At 37.9% G+C, this 17369-nt stretch overlaps 1 protein-coding gene across 3 annotated transcripts; it reads right to left on the bottom strand.

Annotated features, from left to right (window-relative positions):
- Window positions 1-479: 479 nt before the first annotated feature.
- Window positions 480-17369, bottom strand: Meioc (meiosis specific with coiled-coil domain). Of its 3 annotated transcripts, none has more exons than XM_006533416.3 (8): window positions 16890-17367; window positions 16235-16384; window positions 14261-14418; window positions 10432-10536; window positions 6809-6905; window positions 5852-5986; window positions 2608-2788; window positions 480-2210 (listed from the first exon to the last, which is right to left on the bottom strand). In XM_006533416.3, the coding sequence occupies exons 1-8, from the start codon at window positions 16953-16955 to the stop codon at window positions 1981-1983; spliced, it is 1122 nt and encodes a 373-aa protein (XP_006533479.1). In that variant the 5' UTR covers window positions 16956-17367; the 3' UTR covers window positions 480-1980. The 3 variants fall into 3 exon arrangements, with proteins under 3 accessions (XP_006533479.1, NP_001121048.1, XP_006533478.1); NM_001127576.2 differs by having other exon boundaries at window positions 482-2210; window positions 6809-8681; window positions 16890-17135; XM_006533415.2 differs by having other exon boundaries at window positions 489-2210; window positions 6809-8681; window positions 16950-17369.

The raw sequence follows: 17369 nt of genomic DNA, 5'->3' as shown, positions 1-17369 counted from the left end.
CTGATCCTCCTGCCTCCACCTCCCAAGTTTCCCAAGTGTTAAATCTGGCTCATTCTGTATTACAGGCTAGCCTCAAAGATTTTTCTTGTCCTCCTGCCCTTTCCCCCTCTAATGCTGGAATTACAGACACTCACCACACTTTTTTATCCAGTGCCCAGGAGCAACCCAGGGTCTCCTCCATACTCAAAGCATTCACCCAATTGAGCTACATCCCCAGGCCAGAGTTTGGTTTTTCTTAACTGACTGAATTTCACTGTGACCACTTTCCTGTAAAGGTCTCCCCAGAGTATTTATTCAGCAATGGAAAGTGTTTTGAAAGGAGGTCAGGTGGGATCTAAGTGAATCTGAATCACAATCATCTGTCAATATTCTTATGTATTAGTAATGAAATTTAAATCAGGAAGGCTCTTAGCCAAATGAATTTCAGACATAAATACAATGTTAAAAATTAACACAAATGTAAAAAATGAAACTAAACATTTCCAACAAAGTAATTTATTTTTTCCTGAGAGACTAAATTCAGTACAATATTTGTTTTCATAACATTCAACATGTTTTATGTCAAACTTAACCACTTTGCATGCAGTGACTGTGGTGGGGTGGGCTATCTTATGTGACTGCCCTCAGTGTGATTCATTTGACAGTTCTAAAGCTTATCAGTGATCAGAGCGTCCCTCCTACAGTCACTCCTGCACTCCCAATCAGTTTCCCCGCACATCATCTAAAGGAAATTTATGTGGTGTGATTACACTCTTTTTAATACCAGGATTTCTAAAGCTAAGAAAAAAAACACTAACATCAAAAACATCAGTGTTTCTAGTCAAGGATATTTCAATTAAATTTCATCAGTACATTATATTATAGTTTAACTCATGCTAGAAACTTTAAAACCCAAGATCTTCTGAGTCACATAATACCAACATTTCATATTAATGGATTATTCAGGTTCTAATACAAAGATACTAAGTGATGAAAACAGAAAAAGCCAAGCTTTCAAGTGCTCTTTTAAAAAAAATACAGAAGCAAAAAAAATGAACATAACTACACAAAATATACACTAACTAATTGAGAAACTAAACTAGTTAAAGATTAACCTAAAAATACATTTTAGAACTTCGTGATACCCTCATTTAAGACAGCAAACTAAGGGTATTAAAACAAGAGTCATTATTTTAGTTACTAGGCATCAAGTCTATAAGATCCAGATAAAGGAATGTTTTATTTTGATTCAATTTAAATACCTTAAAATTGGAAATATTTAATAATTGATAGTATAATTAAAATTTAAGGACTATATACTAATGATTTGAACAGGCTTTATATCCAGCAACTCGCATGGTTCCCACTGGCACTTTCATCACTAATTTAGGAGAAGCAGATGCATTTCCCTCCATAGACTTAGGCACCAAGATTTCAAATTTATAAATATGGTAGTATTTTAAATATTAAATTTTTACATGAATATTGGGTTTATTATCCCTGTTTTCCTTTGTTTCCTAGGTATTATCCAGTTTTGTAAGGAAAATACTTTTAAATCACAATCAAAACTTGTCTTGGTTACTAAACTGTAGCCATAATTGGGTTACAGTCACTTAGACTCATTATTTGGAATTACACTTACTAAGGCAGAACTAAATGAAACTTATCTCCTAGAAGAATTTCACATTTGCATTTACCTGCACTGAAGAATGGATTTAAGCAATTTTTAGCTGTAAGGGGATATTTTATAAAATAAACTTGCTATCTTTGTGACTACTCAGAACTCCTAGAATAATCAACTTTACCTTTGAGTTCCCTTTAAACTGTATCTGATTCATTCCAAGCAGATTTTTAAATAGAAGTTAGACTTCATTGAAGTATTAACTTTAAATCTGAAAGAAAATTAATGGACTGAAAGTTTGACAAGTTCATTAAAAATTTTAGCACATCTTGATACATTTACTTAACAGCTTTTAAACTCTTCCTTCTGCTGGCATTTCCTTAATGTTTACTTGTTTCACCTCTCTGGTTCATTGGATTGCTACTATTTATGCTTTCATGGACTTTCTCTTCACAGTTTACTAGATCTTGGAAAGCCTTTTCCATGTCAGCTTGGCCCGCTGTACTTGCTGTTTTGGGCAAGGTCATCTGCAGTGCACACCATAGGGTAGTGCGTGCTTTTCGAGTAGCTACACACATCTCTTTAATTGCTGTAGCAAGGGCAAACACATCTGTAAAATAAATAGGATTACTTATTATTATTCACTTAAATACTCCTTACATTTAAGAAGCTCAGTGCTGTTGCTACCAAATGATCAAACATGATTTTTACAAAAATGGTGATAGCTAAGATAATGAAATACTTTGTTTTTTTTTAATAGTTAAAGCATTGTTACTTTATCTTTGATTTCTATAGAAATAACTATGATTTGGTTTTATAAAAAGACTATATATATAATTAAATGCATAAATTAACAATATACTTTGAGAATAATGTAGTGATCATTTCTAATTTGTTCAGATAAGTGTTAATTTTAGAAATTCAATCTTTTAATCCCAGAATCTGATTTTATTAATATTCAAATTATTACACTACTGTATCAAAAGAGTTTCAATTAATGTTTGTACCTCTGTCATCTTGGCACCTAGGCACTCCTTGTCTTTGCCGATTTGAAGCATTAACAATTTCATCCTTTCTACGTGACTGTACAATGTGAATTGACTCCAAGTGTCTATCAAGAGCAGTAGAGATATTAGCATGAAGGGGAGAGCTTCGAAGACGTTCCATTTTGCCCAGTAAAGTCACAACCTGAAGGAAACATTTAAATTTTGATAAGGCAAACAAGTCTTTAATGAAGCATAATAGAGAACAACAATAAATAAATGGATGTTTACTATGTCCTAAGACTATGGTAGTGGAAAGAAAACTGCAAAGTCTCTATATATTTGTTTGTGTATGCTAATTCTAAAAGTTATAGTTGACTACTGAGAATAATAATGAAAAGATCTAATATTCAAACACATTTAAATCATTGACAGTGCTAAGATCTGATACTGGGTTTTTGTCAATAGCCCATAAGCAGAATGCTGTTAGTAAAGATCACCTAAAGAAGGGTTTCAGCTGAAGTCATTGGGGCAGGACCTTAATCCCAGAACCTGGGAGAAAAAGATGGAAATCTCTATGAGTTCAAGGCCTGGTCCACATAGCAATTTCCAGACCAGCCAAAGCTTCATTGTGAGACCCTGAGTCAAAAAGATGTTGAGTGGTGGGGGTTGCTGGAGAGCAGCAGTTAAGAGCATTGACTGCTCTTCCAGAGGTTCTGAGTTCAATTCCCAGAAACCACAAGGTAGCCCACAACCATCTGTAATGGGATCTGATGCCCTCTTCTGGTATGTCTGAAGACAGTGACAGTGTCAGTAAGCATAAAATAAATAAATCTTTTTAAAAAAGACATGAACTATTTTTGATTAATCCTGACCTCAACAAGTCTTCTTTCTGGGTCTCCAATATTTTCTTTTTGGCGATCAGAAATAGACCAAACTGAAAGATTTTTTTTTTCCTAAGAGATTTTGTGTGTGTGTGTGTGTGTGTGTGTGTGTGATTGTGCGCGTATGTGTGTGTGATTGTGTGTCTTGTCTGCGTGTGTGTGCATGCCTGAAAAGACCTGAAGAGGGTATGAGAGGCTCTGAAGCTTAGTCATAGGCAGTTCTGCAGCCCAATGTGGGTATTGAGAACCAAACTCATGTTCTTTGGAAGAACAGTAAGCACTCAACCTCTGAGCCACCTCTCGAGCCACACCTGTTAGTTTTAAGGAATCTATACTACAGACAATAAAGATTTAAATTTACATTGAAATGATATAAAGTATTATAAATGCCAAAACTGCTAATAAAAATCAGCAATAATTTTAGTGCTGGGATTACAAGTGTACATATGGCAGTAGGGCTTTGTGTGTGCTACACAAGCATTCTGTCAACTGAGCTACATTATTTCCAGTCCCAGGAAAGTTCCCAATATTTTTGTTAGTGAACTTTTAAGAGGATACCAGGGCTGGGGAGATGGATTACTGGATAAAATGCGTGCCACACAAGTGCAAATACCAGAGTTCAGATTCCCAACACTCATGTAATCTTGGTAGTCTTCCTGTAATCCCAATGCTCCAGAGGTAGAGCCAGGATCCCTCGAGCTAACGGCTAGCTACACTAGCCAAACTGGTGAGTTGTGGGTTCAAGTGAGAGATCCTGCCTCAATATATACATTGGAGAGTAAATAAGGAAAACAATACCAACCTCTGGCCTCTACAGGCATCTGCACACACATACATGTACACCCTCATGTGTGTGCCCACAGATGTAAAATACACACACACACACACACACACACACACACACACACACACACGTATACCACATTCCCATGCACACGAAAAGCTAAAATGTCATTATATTAAATTTGTATGGGGAGTTATATTTAATATGCTCAATATGTTTCAAGATCTAACCAATGTAAATTAAAGAACTTTTTAATTAATTGACATGTGACTATCAAGATAAATAATTAGCACTGGGAACTAATTATTAACAAGTCTGTTCCAAGTGTTAAATATTTTCCTTCCTTTGTACACCAGTCAGATCCTTGAGGGCTAAGCAGATGAACAATAACAATAAAAAACATATGCAAGACTCCAGTGAGGTAAAAATTATATTTCTCAATAGGGGAGGGCCAAGAGAGTAATGGGGGTAAGAAAGACACATAGCTAATGTTTTTTATCATGTGGAATCCAGATGTAAATGTATATACAACAGAGGGAACAAGAGAAAGTAATGGGAGGTTAAGAGCCAAAGTATGGTGAAGAGTACTATCAAAATGCCATCACTTTTTGTTTTTGTTTTTATTTTACATTTTTTAAAAGAACTATTTTATAATCAGAGGATAACATACAGGAGTTGATTCTCTCCTTCCACCCACCATGTGGCTCCTAGGAATCAAACTTAGGTTGTTAGCCTTGGCATTCAACACCTTTACCCACTGAGCCATCTTTCAGGCCTTTTAAAGCATTGTAAAGTGTTGGTTTTAAAAGCATTCTTTCTATCAGGGGTTCCTTTGCCAATGTGTATTTGAAGAGAAATTCTTTAAATTACTAAAAATATTATGCTATGATGCTGGGGATGTAACTCAAGGCTTCATACATGTTAAAGGTAAGTCTACCAGTGATTGATAACAATCTCTAGCCTACTCAAATTACTTATTAAATGACTATGGAACTATTTTTGTCTTTCCCCAATATTCAGAATAGTTAAAGAACCAAACACGAATTTATTTGAGCTGTGTTGGGAGGTGGTTCAGACAGTAACGGGCTAGCTGAGCAAGCATGAGAATCCAAGTTCAGATCCTCAGCACCCATGTTCAAAAATGAGCCAAACACAGTGATGTCCACTGTAATCCCGGTGCTGAGGAAGTGGAGATAAGAGAGTACCTAAGGCAGCCAGAAAGCTAGCCTAGATAAATCAGTGACCTCCAGGTTCTGTGAAACCCTGCCTCAAAAAACTAAGGCGAAAAGCAATTGAGGAAGACCCTACTGTCCACCTGTGGCCTCAATGTGCACATACACACAAAAGATTTTTTTTCAGCTATATGTAAGTGATTTTACTATATTTTTTTGTTTGTTTTGAGCCTAGACTGTTCTCAAACTCACTAATATAGCCGAGGCTGGCCTTCATCTTGACCAAATGCTGGCATTTCATACACATGCCATCACACCTAGCTGTAAATGTGATATTAAAATCCTTTACGACTCTAGCTTACTGAAATTCTTTAAATTTTATATCAAGTAATTTTTTAAAGTTCATATTGGATGTTTTAACAGCTTACTCTGGCTTGTTCTCGAAGTTCATCCACAATTAACCGATCAACTCTAGATGGGTTGGAAGTCAGTCTTGGAATTGGAGTATTATTAGTACTGGATACTTTTTTTCCTGGATAATTCTTGGCAAGGGCTAATTCAGTCTGTGAAATATAATTTTTAGAGACTAAATTTTAAAAACATGATTCACCTGTGAATATTTTTTACAACTCTAAGAAATAGAAGTTACTTGGTGTCAAAAGGCAACCAATATAAACCACATTTATATGCTAACTTAGAAAGTGAAAAACTGAAAAAAGAAAAATAACAAATATAAACCACAGTACCATAATTTTTCTCATACTTATTATATTTACTTTAAAACTCTACAACAATTTAACACTTAAGAAAAAAACTTCTGTAAACCAATAAGGAAGAAAATCTAACTCATAGAAACTTTTTTTTTCCTAGTTTTTTTTGGAGACAGGGTTTCTCTGTGTAGCCCTGGCTGTCCTGGAACTCACTCTGTAGACCAGGCTGGCCTCGAACTCAGAAATCTGCCTGCCTCTGCCTCCCAAGTGCTGGGATCAAAGGCATGCGCCACCAATGCCCGGCTTCCATAGGAAGTTTTAAAAGAGAAAATAACTGCTTCAAAACTCTAATCTTTCAATCTTTAAGTAACCTACTTAAGTCCTTTATAGCATTGAATTAAATACTGTACAGTATTTACAGAAAAATCCAGCTAGAAATAAATATTCTTAGGCTGGGCAATGGAGGCTTGCACCTTTAACTCCAGCACTCAGGAGGCAGAGGCAGGAGGATCTCTGAGTTCAAGGCCAGCCTGGTCTACAGAGTATCATGACAGCCAGAGCTATTCAGAGAAGTCCTGTCTTGAAAAACCAAAAAAAGAACTCTTAAACAAAGCAAAGTAAACAAAGCTAAGTGGACTGAACACACTGTTACTTCTAAATGGATAATTCTGTTACCTTTTTTCTCTCCTTTTCCAATGCTCGCCATTGTTCATAGCACTCTTCTAGACGAATATGAAGCTCACTAGCTGGTCCACTACGGGTTTTAATTGGTCTTTGAAATCCAAAAGTTGGCACAAAACCAGAAAAGGAATTATCACCATACATCATGTCATTAAAATAAGGATATAAATGGCTTAAGTCATCATAAGAAAACAAATCATAGGAATCCAACAGTGGAACAACTGAATGGCCAAATGGGTGGGTAGATCTTAGGGGAAACCCATTTGAACCAAGTTGTTGAAAACCCTGATTATGTCGTAAATCTCCCATCATATAATTATTAGAAAAGCATGAGGCCTGTGTGCGATTCACACGGCTATTAATATTGTTGTCTCCACTTCCTTGTCTGTGGCTATTAAAATGACCCTGTGACTCTAACAGATCTTGATATGTATTTTGAGGTAAGCCATCAAAATGCTTTGGAATGTCCTCAGGATCATAATGTCCACTCTGGGGCTTGGCTTGAAAATTATGTTTGTTTACATTTTCTATTATCCCATACTGTGAAGCTGAATAGCTATCACAAAATCCATTTGGCTGCTTTATTTTTTTCTCTGTAACTGATTCAAAGAGATTGTCTTCTCCGGTTTTTGTTAGTCCTTCCATGTGATTCACAGACTGAATTCTTTCTGCACCGTTGTAACTAAAATCAAAACTAGAAAATGCTGAAGGGTTTTCTTGGCAATACTTCTGAAATAAGTTGCTATTTGAAGTTAAATTTGTAGATGAAAGTTGGGGAAAATCTGAAGAGTGGTTAGAACCTTTTGAAGCTGCACTTAAATGACTATTCAATTTCATCAAGTTACCTTGATTTCGATAAGGAATAGGAAGGTTATTTTTTGTTTGAACATTCATCCAAGTTGGTCTGTTTAAACTGATACCTCCTGAAGATGTTGCTGAATTTGAGAATAAATTCACTGATTTAAAATATTCAGAGTTTAGGGGGTCAGGCTTAGCAAACTGTTGCTTTTCAGAGACATTAGCAAAATCATTATTAGTTGGACAAGCTGTGTGAGGCTTTAGTCCATATTCTGATTTTAAGCCAAAATCAGCAGTGAATGCTGCTTCCTTTGCAAACTGTTTTTCTGTCAGATGTGGTGTTGTTTTTGGAAATGCAAAATTCTGCTGGTCAGGTATTGTCTCCTCCATTTTTTTCTGATTTGCTGGTTTAACTTGAAATAACTTCGTATAGGCATCTGCTTCCACAGTTGGTGTCTCAGGTGTGCCATTGGCTAACTTTTTACCATCTTGGACACTAAAATTTGAACATTTGTTAAGCTTTGCCTTATTAGGATGAGCATATTCTGGATATCTACAATAATCTGCATTTTCATTATATCTATTAAATTGGGAAAGAAATATCTCTGCCCTTTTATGCTGTAATGGTGTTTCAAGACCTTTAGTACATATTTTCTCTCTTCCATAGGCATAAGTATCAATTCCTGATTCTTTCATGATATCAGACAGGCCAGTCTGTGGTGTAAAACAGTTTTTGACAAATGGATATTCTTGGAAAGTTGCCTTAACTGTATCATTAGCCTGACTATTGTAACAGTTAGAATGATCACTTCTTGAAAGGTACAGCCATTGTTCTTCAAGGTCTAAACCAGTATAACCATGATAAAGCTCATCTATTTTTTGCTGTGGTGTGAGAGAACTATTATGCAAGTATTGCTTTTCCACTGCTGACACAGATTCACCACTATAAAACGCTTGCTGAGAGATAGATGTATCTACTGGCCTTTTGGGTTCTGTTAAGAGGTCATGGTGATCTACAAATCTGCTTGTGTTCATTGGCCAAACTGACTTTAAGTTGGAGGAGCAGGTCCTAGAACAAGTAAACATATTTAATTACAATTTAAGTCTTAGAGACTATTTTCTCTGGAATATTAGGAAAGAATAAAAATAAAATCTCTTGCCCCACTTCACCATTCTCAAGTCTTTCCCAGCCCTTATTTATAAACTGTTTCCAAACAAGTCAATCATATAAAATGTGCCATCTGTGGTAAGAGTTGTGTGCCAAATAAAGGTGACCACATATATATGATGGTGCTTTAAGAGTGCCAGTGGAATTGGAAAATACCCTTTGCCATAGTGGCATAGCACAAAGCATTACTTATGTTTGTGGTATTTATATAAACATTATTACTGTACTGCCAATCCTTTAATAGTACAGGACACAGCTATGTATAATATATAATATTAGGTGATAATGACTTACAAGTTTATACATTTACTGTAGTATATTTAAAGTTTTTAGATTTATTTTCATTATTATTAATTATGTCTATGTATATGTGTATGTGGGTATGTGCGTGTATGTACAGTTCCCTCAGGGATCAAAAGCATTATATATGCTGGAGCTGGAGATACAAAAGATTGTGAGCCATCTTACATGGGTACTCAAAAATGAGTTTGGATTCTTTAAAGAATAGCAAATACTCTTAACCACTGAGCCATATTTCCAGTCCCTGTATATTTTTATTGCCTGTTTATTTATTTTTAAATAAATTAATTGTAAAATGGTCATTACACCAGCAGCAACCTTGTATATTCTTAAGGTTACACTGTCTCTCATTTCTCTCTGTTTTTTGTTGGTATATTTATAGACAGGGTCTTGGTATAAGTCAAAGTCAACCTCAAACCCTCCAACCCTCAAACCCTCTAGGTAGCCAAGGATGTACTCCAACTCTGGATTGTACTACTTCAGATCAAACTGAGATTATAGACATGTGTACCCACTTGGAGCACTTTATGGCTACTGTGTCTTTTTGACTACATCAAGGAGTCACACTGAATGATTGGCCTATACCCTTAGCTTTGGGTAAGTACTATGTTCTCAACACTAAAATAGTGTAATGATGCATTTGTTGGAACCTGTCCCCATCATTAAGCAATGCATGACTATATGAATTTTAATTTTACTATCTTCACACTTTTCTAGAAGTCATTAGTCAATGCCCAAGGTGAGTAACTTTAGGGTCTTACATGAATTGTTTATACTAAGCAAATAGTTTTTCCTTTGAATAGGTTATTATATAATTCAAAAGTCTGTTGACCAAAATTTTTAATGAAAAAAGATGTGTTTTGCTTAAAATATTTTTGAAACTCAAGTATTTTAACTGGTTACACATGTATGGCATATTTTCTTATTAATAGGGCACTTGGATAATATGGCTCCCACACCCAAATAAAACAATTAAAATATTTTAAAACCTCTACCATATGAATAAAATCCATATGTATTCCTGCAATGAGTTTTATCCTTCAAGGTCTAAGTTTAAAGCCTCTTAGAACTTATGTTCCTTAAGCCAAACTTCAGGCTCATGAATTTAAGGGAAATAACTATGATTTATGCAAGAATTTTTTCAAATCAAAGTTCTTAAGCAAGCAAAACATTATACTGAACGTTCAAGTGTCTAGCAGGTACTTCAGCAAAATCAAGGCTCCTAGAAACAAATATTTGAAAATACCTATTAGCCTATGATCCATTGTTAAATATAAATATTAAACAACAAGGTAACCTAGTATATATCAATTAAAAGAGCTATAAAACACCATAAAGCTTATATACTAACCCTTCAGCAAAATATGGCTGCGACTTATCCTGTTCTTCCAAAATGTTAGACACGAGTCCATATAAGTCTGTTTCACTGCCATAGTCATTTCTTTCGGTCTGAATCCTAAAAATGAATATCATATATAAACTATCTTATTTATTAAAATACATCAATTTCTCTCTCAATATTCCATTCTTTTTTGTTTTTATTCCTTTTTCGTTTGTGGTGCTAAAGATCAAATCCAGGACCTCATGCACACTAGATAAGTGCTCTAACATAAGCTGCATTCCCATCCCCTGTATCATCTTTTCTGTAAGATAGATCAATACTATACATCCTTTCAAACAAAGGGAAGACAAGAACATTTTCTAGTTTAGTATATTATCTATTATATAAATATTTCTCATTTCAAGTCTTATGCCTAGTTTACAAAATATGCTTACCTCTTATTTCTCTATAACGTATGCTATTGATTTAAAGTGACCAAGATATAAATTTCTGGCCAACAATGTCACAGAAATGCTTGGTACAACTCCTGAAAGCATGTCCAGTACATTTATGCATCATTCTAAATCTGTTCAATTTTTTTCATTTGTTATTTGAAAACCAAATGAAGCTAGAGTCATGGTAGTACACTCTTTCAGTACTAGCACTCAGGAGGCAGAGGCAGGCAGATATCCAAGGCTTTGAGGTTAGTGTGGTCTATTCAGCAACTTTCAGGCCAGCCAAGGCTACAAAGTCAGACTGTCACAAAACCAAACAAACACCAAACAAAAACAAAAACAAAAAACAGGAAGGAAGGAAGAAAAGAAAGCAAAGCAAAACCAAAACAACCACAAAACCATGAAACTGCTGTTGCTTTTAGGCCCTTGTATTAAATGTATTAAATATTAGATAACATGATGAAATGGGATATGGACATCATAGACAACATGGTAATTTTACAGTTGTTCATTAAATATAGTAGTTTATTGGCTATCCCTATATCATTGCAAAGCAGTGATTAAGCTGGAGTTTCACATCTCTGAAATGCTACACAGAAATTAATAGGATCTAATACGGCCCGGTGTGGCACTCCTTTAATCCCAGCACTTGGGAGGCAGAGGCAGGCGGATTTCTGAGTTCAAGGCCAGCCTGATCTACAGAGTGAGTTCCAGACAGCCAGGGCTACACAGAGAAACCCTGTCTCAAAAAACCAAAAGGTTGAGGTACGAAAATTACTGTAAATTTGAGCCTAACCAGGGCTACACATTGCAATCCTGTCTTTAAAAGAGAAAAAAACAAACCCAGGTGGTTTAATCCCAGCACTCAGCAGACAGAGGCAGTCAGATCTCTGTCAATTTGAGGCCAGCCTGGACTACAGAGTGAGCTCTAGGACAATCAGGGCCTTCACGAGGAGAAAACAAACAAACAAACAAACCCAACCAACCAACCAACAACAACAGAAAATTAGCCAGGCTTGGTGGTACATTCCTTTAATCCCAGCTCTTGAGAGACAGAAGACAGAAATAGATGGATCTCAGAGTTCAAGGTCAGCCTGGTTTACATAGTAAACTCCATGACAGTCAGAATTATGTAGAGGCCAGATCCTATCTCAAAAAGCAAAAATCAATCAAACTCTAAAACTGAGTTGTTTGAAGCCAGTTTAGGTAACCTGTCTGAAACAACAAAATAAATCATTTTTTCTTATTTTCTTTCCAAAACTTCAGATTGTTGGAATATTTTAGAAATAAATAATAGAGAAAGGTAAATATTAGTAGCCATTTAGTTATCTGTTGAATGTATAATCATAATAAATATTAAAATTGTACTTTACAAGGGTATGTGACTTACCAAACTATACACTGAACAAACTACACCATCAAGTCTAATATCTTTCCACTATACAGTGTTAGTTCATTAAAGATTCAATATGAAATTTTCTTTGTATATAAAATCTAGAAAATTTTCAATCTAATATTTGCCAAACCACTAATAATTATCATTTTGGGAGAAGAGCCAGAGTGGACAAAGTAAAGTTTTAATTCTCTTTAATACATATTTCTGTAAAGTTTGAATTTTTTCTGCTTTTTTTTTTTTTTTGAGCCAGGGACTTACTATATATAACTCTAGCTGTCCTGGAACAATGTAGACCAGGCTGACCTTAATTCATAGAGATCTGCCTATCTCTGCCTCTCAAATGCTGGCATTGAAGGAGTGTGACCAGACTAAATGTTTTCAATAGCATCTGTCAATTTCAGTTATTTTTGGAGAATTGTGTATTATATAGTCTAATACTTAATTACCCATAATTTTTAACTTTCAGTGTTTTTATTAGTAGGACTCAACAAATATGTTTCCTTATTAAACATGCACCAAGCCTCCATTAATAGTTCCCTTATATGTAATTAAATGTAAACATCACTCTGAGTAAGCTTCTCTTCCCCACAGCTTTCTGTAATGTTTTATTTATACACATACATATGAATACCAGGCTGTCCTTGAACTCATACCAGCCCCGTTCTCTTTTAAATCCTCATGTGCAGTCCCTGGTATGTTATTATTGTCATAATCCTCTTTACTATATGACTATAAAGACAAGAATAATACTTACTATATTAATTCTATTTTCTCTACATAAGAGAATATTTGACATGCAGTAAGCTCTTATTGTTTGCAGGGTAGAAAATACTTTAAAATATTTCAAGTTGCATAAAACCTTGTTTTCTATATAAGAAAAATTAGTGAAAACTTAAAATTGGATAAAAATAGATTTATAGATTTTAATTTTATTTCTGTATGAATGCTATCTCTGTATGTATGACTGCACACCAGAAGAGGACATCAGGTCTTATCATAGATATTGCTGGAAATTAAACTCAGGACTTCTGGGAAAGCAGGCAGTGCTCTTAACCACTGAACTATCTCTTCAGCTCCCTAGATCTAAACATTTTAAATTTAATTATGTTTAAAGTTGATAAGTTGATGCCTCAGCAGGTTATAAGCGCTTACCACCAAGCCTAATGATGTGAGCTCCATCCCTGAGACATATTAGAAGAAGAGAACCAGCTTCCTCAAGTTGTCCTTAACACAAGCACACAGAGACACACACACAGACCCACACACACAATTTATGAAATTTTAAAATGTTATCTTTAGAAAGAAGAACTTGGGCTGGAGAGATGACTCAACAGTTAAGAGCACTGACTGCTCTCCCAGAGGTCCTGAGTTCAATTCCCAGCAACCACATGGTGGCTCACAACCATCTGTAATGGATCTGATGCCCTCTTCTGGTGTGTCTGAAGACAGCTTCAGTGTACTCACATACACAAAAATAAATAGTTTTTAAAAAAAAGAAAGAACTTAAGACACCTGAGATTTGGGACACAAGAACTGATTCAGTGCTTAAGAAAACTTCTTGTTCTTCTAGAGGATGTAGGTTCAGTTACCAGCACCCAAGTGGTGACTCACAACCAACCATTAAGTCCAGTTTCAGTGGATTCAAAACCTGTCTGACCTCCACAATCAAAAGGCATGCACATGTTGTACAGAGTCACACATGCAAGTAAAACACCTGTGCACATAAAATAACCTAAAAACATTTTAAAACAAAGTTGAGACTTGTGTACTACTGCAGATCCAGCACTCAAGAGATAAGGCAGAAAGGTAACAAATATGAAGCCAACTTACATCTAAAAACGTTAACTAAAAATTATATATAAATAACTGCCTAATAATTTGTGCTTTCTTAAAACATTAACATAAAATTATAATCTCATAATATTAAAATAGAAGAGATAAAAATCTAATATACTTTGATAGCTGTGAAACAAAACTTTAAAAACTCATTGAACCTGAGAAAACTTACCTGTTCTTTACACTGATCTGAGAACTGGGAGGTTGTTTAATATCGTCTCCGTAAGTAGACCATGGTGCATAGAAGAGTGAGGAGTCTATAGAACTTGCATACTCTGTTGATGAGGAGAGTGGAGTGCAGGTCTGCCTTAGGTCTACATTGTCTTCGTTCTAAAATTTTAAAGAAATATTTCCACATTAGAGATCAAATTTTCATTTATTACAGAGTACTAGCAAAATAGTAAGAAAACATAATAATGCAGGTGTTAGAAGTTGGGATAGCTACTCAAGAACTCTGTCAAAAGCTGGAATACAAACATCTGTGGGGCATTACAAATAGGCTGCAATTCCTCAGCTCTGTTCCAGCACTAATGCTGAAGCAACTATGACAATATATAAACAAATGAACATGATAGATATAATAAGTTATTATTCCTATGAGTTGTTATAACTAAAAATATATCAATATCGATGACCTGCTTAAAAATTTTCAAACAGAATTTGCAGGGGGCAAGAGAGATAGCTGAGCAGGAAGAGTACTTGCTGCTCTTGGGAGAATACCCAGGTTCAACTCTCAGCATCCAAATGACGGCTTTCAACAATCTGTAACTGCAGTTCTAGAAATACTGCCTCATTTGTCCTTTACAGGCAAGCACATGGTGTACATAAAGCATGCAGGTAAAACACTCATACACATTCTTAAAAACTTTATTCTATGCCTAATTTTTAAAAATTTTGTCTTGCCAGGCCTGGAGGCGCACACCTTTAATCCCAGCACTTAGGAGGCAGGCAGATCTCTGAGTTGGAGGCCACCCTGGTCTACAGAGTCAATTCCAGGAGAGTTAGGGTGACACCAGAGAAATAAAACTGTGCTTTGAGAAGCCAGAACAAACAAACAAAACAAAACCCAAAACCAAAGTTTTAGTGAGGTAAACAGCACGTAATTAAAGACACTGTAAAGAAAATTAAAGGTATAAAAAAATTTACCTTTAAAATTGCAAGTATGTTTGAAATTAAAAACTAAAAGGCATTACAATACATGCTTAAAATAAAACAATATTTAGTCTTGCTAAATAACTTTCTTACTTGCTAAATTAATTTTTACATTACTGACATGTTATATACTAAGGACAGAAAGGGAATGAGCCAATGAAAAAAGTCTTTTCTTGGAGGGCTGGAGAGGTTAAGAGCACTGGCTGCTCTTCTGAAGGATCAACGATCAATGGCAGCTTGCAACGCCGGCAAAACTACCATACATATACAAAAAAATAAATTATTGTTTTCGTTTTCTCAAGACAGGGTTTCTCTGTGTAGCCCTGGCTGTCCTTGAATTCACTTTGTAGACCAGGCTGGCTTCGAACTCAAGAGATCTGCCTGCCTCTGCCTCCCGAGTGCTGGAATTACAGGTGTGCACCAACACTGCCTGGCTTAAATTTCTTTTTTAAATTAAAAAAAAATTTTCCCCATGTCCAAAACCAAGTGTGTACTGTGCAAACTCTAAAATATTCTCCTCTGGACCAGTCGGTTGGGCGGCAGGGTGCTTGCTGCTGATCCTGAGGACCTGAGTTCAATCCTGAGGACCTGAGTTCAATCCCTAGGACCCACGTGGTGGACGCTGAGAACTGAAAAGTTCTCCAACCTCCATCTGTTGTCATGCCACGTCTCTGTGGCCCCTCCACCATAAAACCACCATAAAATAAACACATATATACATATATATGTATATATAATTTAAAAAATTTTGGTGTCTATACAGAACTTAATAATAATAATAGTAAAAGAAGCCCGTTTTCCCCAGCTTCTAATTCTGACTGGAGTTTTTTTTAACATGTATGGGACTGGAGCTGAAGGTCCTGGGTTTGCGTTTGGTGGTGGGGAAACTACAAAGGGAGCGGGGTGGGGAGAGGATTGGGGGGCGGGGTGGGGAGAGGGTTGGGGGGGGAGGGCTGGGGGGAGGACGAGCAAAGTCTTGAATTTGTTAATGGACCTGAGACTTGTAGCAATCATAGAAGGGCGCCGAGCCGGTCAGCATCATGCTGTTGAAGACGTCGGATAATCTATTGCTGGTGTCGACGCTGAGGTTCCAGCACCGATTCGCGCTTCCACGGAACGCCGCCGCGGCCGCCGCCACCTTCGGCTGCTCGGAAACGGGGGAAAAGCCGGGTGGTCACGGAGCGCCGCGCAGCTGGGGCTGTAGCCTGGGCCGTCTAACTGCAGATCCTTAGGGGACACTAACTCGGGCCCCCCAACCCCGCTCCCTCGTTTCCTCTTCAAGCCCTCCTCCCCACCCCGTCACTGCGCCTCAGCTCTGAGACGCGCGACGGCGGCGGCAGCGGCCCTCGACGGCCCTGACAGACGCCTCCGCGCCATTGCGACTGGCTGACCGAGGTGGCGCCTCCGCTCTGAAGCCTCTGGGAGGTCAACCCTCGCCCAGACTCGCGACTTCGCAACCCTCCCCCACTCGCGACTCGGCCCGACGACATGTTGGGGCTCCCCCACCCGCGACCCGTAATCTCCCGTGTCGCCACCCCGCCACCACCCGGGCCTCCTTAAAGAAGAAGCACGCTGAGGGACGCGCCTTCTCCTCAGCGTCTCTCCCGGGGGCTGCCATCCTCGAAGTCCCCCCGACCCCCGCCAGTTACCTCAGGTCCCTCCCTCAGGCCTTGGGGGTGACGGGGCCGGCAGGTGTCTCCGCCGCTCACCTCCATGGGGGCCCCCCAGCTCCTCCTGAGCTAGTTAACAGCTCCCGGGGTACGGGGGTGAGGGAGGACGTCGAGGCCCAGCTCCCTCAGCCCGCACCCCACCGCTACCGCTGCCGCAGCCGCCGTCGGCGCTGCCAGGAGCCGCTCTGTGGGTGGGGGGCCGAGCCGAGACGGTGCGACGAAGAGGCCGTTACATTGCTCCCCGCGCCTCGCGACTAGGCACCGGCCGCCGGCGCCCCGCCCACGCCCACGCCCAGGAGGCCCCTCATCTCGCACCCCTCATTGGCCCGCGGCCCAGCCAATGGGCGACCGCCTCCAGGGTCTGTTGCCCCCCCAGAGACAAGACTAAGAAGGAGCAGTTAGCCGACTTCGCCCTAGGCTTGCTCTCAGGCCAGGGCTGAAGATGTTTCCCGCTCAAAG

This window comes from Mus musculus, chromosome 11, assembly GCF_000001635.26.
Source record: "Mus musculus strain C57BL/6J chromosome 11, GRCm38.p6 C57BL/6J".
In the NCBI taxonomy this organism is placed as follows: Eukaryota; Metazoa; Chordata; class Mammalia; order Rodentia; family Muridae; genus Mus; species Mus musculus.
This window is presented reverse-complemented; position numbering and strand designations above follow the sequence as displayed.

Excerpts from the sequence above, each read along its gene's own strand:
- Meioc (NM_001127576.2), bottom strand. The coding sequence starts at position 16,955 with ATGGAGGTGAGCGGCGGAGACACCTGCCGGCCCCGTCACCCCCAAGGC. Across the intron at positions 14,419-16,234 it reads ATGATTGCTACAAGTCTCAG|AACGAAGACAATGTAGACCT; the intron begins GTCCATTAACAA and ends TTAAAATTTTAG. Across the intron at positions 2,789-5,851 it reads AACTTCGAGAACAAGCCAGA|GTTGTGACTTTACTGGGCAA; the intron begins GTAAGCTGTTAA and ends TGTTTCCTTCAG.